The sequence below is a fragment of the Aricia agestis genome, chromosome 7 (assembly GCF_905147365.1).
Source record: "Aricia agestis chromosome 7, ilAriAges1.1, whole genome shotgun sequence".
Classification (NCBI taxonomy): Eukaryota; Metazoa; Arthropoda; class Insecta; order Lepidoptera; family Lycaenidae; genus Aricia; species Aricia agestis.
Genome location: NC_056412.1, coordinates 18,117,692 through 18,124,969, shown reverse-complemented (window position 1 = coordinate 18,124,969; position 7,278 = coordinate 18,117,692). Strand labels below are relative to the sequence as shown.

The window sequence follows — 7,278 nt, the reverse complement described above, 5'->3', positions numbered from 1 at the left end:
TTAGCTTAAAACCTACTTTGATCACACTTTATTTATGACACTTACAAATGAACCTTAATACACAGTATTAAAGATGAATAATGAAATTATTATTTAAGTATTTAATATAGAAATCTAATATGATAATATGTAAACAAGAATTCTTGTAGTAATATTTTGTTAGGTAATTACTATGAGTTAATATACCACAAGAATCATGTGAACGAAACATCTAACAATTTTTGTCATTGTAAAGAGTATCTTAACACCAAGAAATAAAGATCAATGGCATAAGACGTTTAAGGGAGATGCTATTGTTTACTTCTCGTTGTGTCGAATGAAAGTCCGATGAATAACATTAAGTTCGCGAAAAGCGTACAGGTAAATAATCTTATGGTCATTTAAGGTCCTTTACCAGTTAGACTTTAGTGGATTTAATGTCATATACGATTGGATATTTCTTTTCCTAGATGAAATAGGATTTAATGTCGTATACCATTAAGTAGAACTGGTTCTCACGATTTTAATGGTGCAAAAAACATATTAAAAAAAAACCGGCCAAGTGCGAGTTGGACTCGCCCATGAAGGTTTCCGCAGCAGCAATAAGGTTTATTTTTATGAAATTTACAGGTTTTTGATTTATTTTTATATTTCAGTTGATTTAATGGAAGTTAATTTAAGGTTTACCATTTATGGTGTATAAAAAAAACTACTAGCTAGATCTCGTTCAAACTAATTTTCGTTGGTAGTTTTTATAGTAATGTATATCATATATTTTTTTTAGACATATCATGCACCTACTTTAGAAGTTAGAGGGGGGGCGACACACATTTTACCACTTTGGAAGAGCCTCTCTCGCAAACTATTCAGGTTAGAAAAAAAATATATTTTGAACTTCAATATTATTTTTGAAGACCTATCCATAGATACCCCACACGCATAGGTTAGATGAAAAAAAAAATTTTTTTGTTGGTTTTAGGTTTACCATTTATGACGTATAAAAAAAAATACTTGCTAGATTTCGTTCAAACCAATTTTCGTTGGTATTTTTTATAGTAATGTACATCATATATTTTTTTTAGACTTATCATGACCCTACTTTAGAAATTAGAGGTGGGGGGACACACATTTTACCACTTTGGAAGAGTCTCTCTCGCAAACTATTCAGGTTAGAAAAAAATGATATTAGAAACCTCAATATGATTTTTCAAGATCTATTCATAGATACCTCACACGCATAGCTTAGATGAAAAAAAAATTTTTTTGTTTCAGTTGTACCTATGGGGACCCCTAAAATTTTTAATAATTTTTCCATTTTTGTATCAAAATCTTAATGCGGTTCACAGACTACATCTACTTACCAAGTTTCAATAGTATAGCTCTTATAGTTTCGGAGAAAAGTGGCTATGACATACGGACGGACAGACAGACAGACAGACAGACAGACAGACATGACGAATCTATAAGGGTTCCGTTTTTTGCCATTTGGCTACGGAACCCTAAAAAAGTGGAGTTACTATTGTATACCTCTGAGGTACAGAAATTATATGCCTGAACCTCCCGAGTCCCGAGGAATCGTTCTATCGATTGGTGAAAAGCGCATGCAGTGGTTTTGAGTTCACGCCAAACAGACAGACAGATTGAGTATTTTGTGATCATAATATTATCAAGTGCCCACTGCCCTGTGCCTACCTGTTGCCATTGTTGATGTCGAGGAAAAGGGCAAATTAAGGCATTAATTGTATCGGGAGCCTCCTTCAATTAATGTTAGGTTGGGTTGCACCAGAGGCGTGGTTAAAGTTAGAGTTATGGTCAAAGTTATGGTTATAGTTAAGGCTAATTTAACTTTAACTTTAACTTTGACCACAGAATTTGACAGAAGACGTTGCTGGTCCGACAAGGCTTTATAAGAACGTGGGCGGGGGCGCTGCTGGTAAAGGAGAACTGTCAAAAATGGCGTTTTTGTATGATGATAGCGTTAGTTCCTTTTTTCGCCACGTGCATTTAAAGCCTTGTCGAGCTCTATGGTTATGGTTAAATATGGCGTCTTGATAGCGTCCATTTTTAACTTTAACCAAAGATTTGACATTTTGCATTGTAGTTTAAAGTTATATATAAAGTTACAGTTATAGTTAAAGTAAGTTGGTGCAACCCACCCTTAAGAGGATACACCAAGGGCGAGAGAAATTGAAAATAGGTATTTGAAAATGTATTGCTGTCTCACCAATCTCCCACCGCAGAGCGCGATATAAAAGAACAGAAAATCTTCGATTCGTTGTCCGCTGATTCCTTCTCCAAAACTTAACCGATTTAAGTACTTTTTTCATTAAGAATTAAAGCAAGGCTTGAGCTGTGTTCCTATGGTTTTTTTTTTTTTGTATATTCTAGCCAGTTTTTTTTTCTGTGTGTTTGAACACAGAGGAAAATCTGGCCATTTTTTTGGGTTTTTGGACGTTCTTATCTTTTTTAATAATAAAATTATAAAAAAAAGAAAACATAGGGACATGCTAATAGTGGCCATAGATATACAGGAAAAAAATCATAACTCTACCGGCATTATCCAGGGAGGAAACAGGGGACAGCGTTTGTATGGAAAAACGGCGGTGTGGACTCCTCTTAATGTTATTTTGTTTTTAGTATTTGTTCTTGTTAGTCTTATTGACTTTGGATAGTTTAAATAAAAGAAATTCACTTTTATATTGCGCTTTATTTTGGTTAAGCGCATTCGGTAAGGCACGTCTTTACTCCAAGGAGGAAAGGAGAGAAGTGTAAAATATTTAACAGTAAAATTAACAGTGACAGTTGTTATATCGATAATAGAAAAATGTAATTTATGAAAATGGCAACTGTCTAGCACTGTCTAGCTAGCGCGGTTTTTGAGATACAGCTAGAGACATACAGACAGGCTGCTGCTGTTTTTGTATTAGGGTAGAAAATTGTCTGCCTTTGTCATCAACTTATCACATTTTGTTGACGTGGACGAAGTCGCGGGTAACAGCTAGTTTATTACTAAAATTAATTAAGTATAGCCTTGAATTTTTTTTCTAAAAACTCATTGTTATAATTTATACATGGCAGTTGTAGGTATTTGCTCCAAGATAAGCTAATTGTTCCTTAATATGTCCATTATAAATATTTTGACATTTAACGCCGTATAAAGTGTAAAATATTTACTTTAAATAACAAAAGATAATTATCATAAAACAATAATTAAGTGAGTTAATTGTAGTAAAAATTTCCCGCGGAGTAAACGTTTGACGTAGGATAACTAAGATTAATTTGTAAGTTGTATTTCCTCAAAAATTAAGCACTTACTTTAAAAAATCTACCAAGTGCGAGTCGGGTTCCGTACGATTTTTAATATCGACCAAAAATTAGAGAATGAGAATTTAGTTAATTTTAGGGTTCCATACCCAAAGGGTAAAAACGGAACCCTATTACTGTGACTTCGATGCCTGTCCGTCCGTCTCCAGACTGTATCTCAAGAACCACTATAACTAGAATTTTCAAATGTTCGCAGATTGTGCATTTCTGTTGCCGCTATAACAACAAATACTAAAACAAAAGTCGTGGGGACAAGCAATGGTCAACGGTGTTGGCGATAGAAGTACCATGGTACTACTGCATTGTAAAACTCTGGAACGAACAGCTGTCACCAGCAGTATTTCCGGACCAATACTACCTGCAAACCTTCAAGGAGAGAGCGTATTAACTCTTAAAAGGCCAGCGACGTGCCTGCAGCTCTTAATGTTGCGAGTGTCCATAGTTGCTTTCCATCAGACCTTTTGCTCGTTTTCCCCTTATTGATTTAAAAAAAATTGCAACAGATAAGCAAATAATAATTAACTTCTTTACATATTACTAAATACATTTTACTTCCTGATTGTGTTCCCAGATTATCTATATTTTGTCTCAGGATAACATGATGATCTAAAGTATAAAGTCTTTATAACTAACTTGAGTAAGTACTCGTACATCAGTCAAAAATGATTGAATGCGTTACACTTTGAGACCTACTTAGTGTTATTAATTTTTAACAAGCGATTTTAGTTTTTGCCCCCATAATTATTAACCTTTAGTTAGGGCGTGGGATCCATGTGAGCCTTGCAATTGTTTAGTTAATTTCCCAAAATTCCACTACCGCTCTTGTTTATTGTTATTCTGCGAGTCGCGACGTCAATCAAACTGAATTTGGTCTGTGTTTAACATACGGGTGCGGAGTTATTTACAAAGATATTTCTTCTTTAATTTCTGTTCAGTGTGACCTATATTTCTCTCATTTAACTTCAAGAGATTAATAAATTATATAATGTTCTTAGAGTAGATAACGCTTCCACTGTTTAATTTCAAAACTTGGTGCGAATGACCTCACGCGGAAAATAGTGTGAGTAATCAGGTGCGACTACCTTTAGGTTAAGGTTTAAATTGACAGTTTGAATTCCTACACTGAAGTTACTGTGCAGCACTGACGAGACGCGGTCATGGCGAAAAATGTGCTGTACCGCCGTCTCCTGCTGCTCCGGACAGTATTCCACTCTGTCTTCCTGCTGTCTAATGCCGCGATCCTGCTGCACACTGTGGTGGTGATGGTGCGGAAGACCAGCGAGCCCGGAGTCAGCGAGCACTTGCTGGACATGCGGGATAATGCGCCAGCATTCCTCACTAATTGGAATATGGTAAGTATTTTGTTGATTGTTACTTCCATAAACTGAAAGGAATACCTAAAGTAGCTTTAGGGTGAATTTTTAACCTCCTAATTACCTAAAGAGGCTAGGCTAAAGTATTTGATTGGTTTTGTCTTCTATAATTTCAATCGAATAAAAGTACAGGGTTTTCATGACGGCCGTGCTAAGGTAAAATTATATTTAACAGAGTAAGTGAATCGGCTAGTAAAAATAAAACACTACTCACCTTTTTAAGTGTACCGGTAAGGCTCTAGCAGTAAGGAACGCCCTGAAGCGCATCAGTGGTAATTCACTAAAACAAACCCTACGACCTCCAATCCAATCATGTCAGAAAATTTTCTAATAGTCAGGGGCAAACGAACTGGAATTATCAGTGTTTTCAATATAATATTATTCTAATGCTTTCAGACATACAAAGTGATACTTTTACTGTTTTAGGCATTCCAGATGACGTTTCTGATGATAGCAGTGTACGCAGACTGCCTGGAGTGGATTGACCGCGGGTGGAGGCTCAGAAAGTTGGAACAAGCCCGTGATGTGATCTTCTGTGCTCTAGTTTTGCCATATGGGGTGGTGAGTTTGTGGAGCTAATTAGTAACCAGATCAATTGACATTATACAGGATTATTTTTTCACCAGTACAATAAATCAACATACGTAATAGTTGTCAAAAATAAAAAATACTAGCGATTTTTGTTACTACCCCTTTGGAACAAAAAAAATCAAGCCCCGGACTTATCCGCTGAACTACTAAAAATGTGGATGCATTACGCATATGAGGCAACTCGTGCGCCGCGCCGCCCGCCCGCGCCCGGCCGATCGCTTACCTTACCCCGCCGCCCCCTACCTCATACCGCACCCGTTGTCGCCTTGTAATTAGTGCGCACAAGCGGTGTAATTTTTAGGGGCGCGGGTGCTTGCGGGTTAATAATTAATAATTATGAACTGACCAATTGGCACAATATATTCGTTCTAAATGTTCTTAAAAATGCGTTTATTATATAAAATATAAAAATATAATAAACGCGAAATCTGTCTGTCTTTCTGTCGGGCTGTCTGTCTCTCTTACCTCAGTCTTAGTCTCTTTACACCACCACACAAGCGATTTTCATTTAATTCGGTGTGCAACTTTAAGTGCCGGCAAATGAATATAGTATGTACGCAAAATCCGCCAACAGCTGGCGTTTCGACGTCCAAGAGGATAATAGTTGTTACCCGAAAATGTACGATTGCCACGTTATAAACCGTCAAAAAGTTTACGGGTAAAATCTAATCCTGACTCTTTTGCTAGTTCGTCACGATACATTTCTGGGTGGCCTACTCCATCAACCGGGAGCTGGTGTTCCCTCGCATCTTCGACGACGCGCTGCCGTGGATGTTCAACCACTGCGTGCACACCACCATCGCTGTGGTGATGGTGCTGGAGATTCTGCAGCACCCGCGGACTTATCCCACCAACCGCAAATACGAGGAGGCTCTGTACTGGACCGTCACCTTCGTCTATTCTGCCATGTAAGCTTTGATATAAAAATTCCATACAAACATACAAACTTATTACTTATATACATACAAAGTAAGTATTAAGTAAAAGCTTTTAAAAAAGGGTATAACTCTTGAATCCTGAAGCCTATACCGAAAGTCACACATATTCTATTGAAAATGGATGCTGGGTACTTCAAAAACTCCCCGTGATCCACATATCCAGACCCAGCTTAAACCTCGCGCTAGCCAACTGAACTAAAGAGGTATTCGCTAGCTGAGGCCTTAACAGTTAAGTCCTCCTTTAAATCTCACAATCCATCACCTGACCATTTTTTCTAGGATCCAAATACTGCACTTGGCGACTGGACATTGGCTGTACAAGATCTTTGACCTGATGAACTGGTGGAAGTTGATCCTCTTCCATATCTACATTTTCCTGTTCCCGTACATCTTCTACCACCTGCAGTTCCCACTGAACCGCCTTATCCATGGCTCGGCAGATTACCAACACTGCGTGGATTATTCACCAGCATCTAAGGAAATGTGTATTGAAGAAGAGGATTTACAGAAGTAAAATATTTTTTGTAAAATAAACAGTATTTTAATTATAATATTATTTGCTTAAATTTACGTAATATGAATAAAAGTTAAGTTTCATGGCAATCTTCTCCTTAAACCAATGCTTGGTATAGGCAGTTTTAGGGACTACAATTGAAGACGTGAGTGGAAGAATCGAACAAGTAACATTTCGTAACTTACGGACAATAACTATTTTTTTCCCTTATTTAATCATAAAACTTGCAACTTATTTACTTCATATCCTAGCTAATATATCTGGATATACATATAATCCACAGTTTTTCTATTTCAAATAATTTTTCCGGCCCTAAAGCCTCCATTTAAACGGGAAGTTTTTTCATGTAACTTACCCTTGTAGGGGTATTATATGTATATTGTATGAGTATTGTTCATGTATGTAAACGGCAGTACGGCCAGTCATCGGGTGTAAGTGCGCGCGATTAGTTGCGCCCAATAAATATTCATTATATTATCTCTGATTATCATTCCCGTTAGGGGTCTCCTAAATTGGTGACCCCGACGTGATATTTGTGTGAAACAATGATGCACCCCGC

At 37.1% G+C, this 7,278-nt stretch overlaps 1 protein-coding gene across 1 annotated transcript; it reads left to right on the top strand.

Annotated features, from left to right (window-relative positions):
• Positions 1 to 4,454: 4,454 nt before the first annotated feature.
• On the top strand, positions 4,455 to 6,719 carry LOC121729111 (androgen-dependent TFPI-regulating protein-like). Its single transcript, XM_042117497.1, has 4 exons — positions 4,455 to 4,655; positions 5,103 to 5,237; positions 5,955 to 6,175; positions 6,485 to 6,719. The coding sequence occupies exons 1-4, from the start codon at positions 4,461 to 4,463 to the stop codon at positions 6,717 to 6,719; spliced, it is 786 nt and encodes a 261-aa protein (XP_041973431.1). The 5' UTR covers positions 4,455 to 4,460.
• The last annotated feature ends 559 nt before the right edge of the window (positions 6,720 to 7,278 follow it).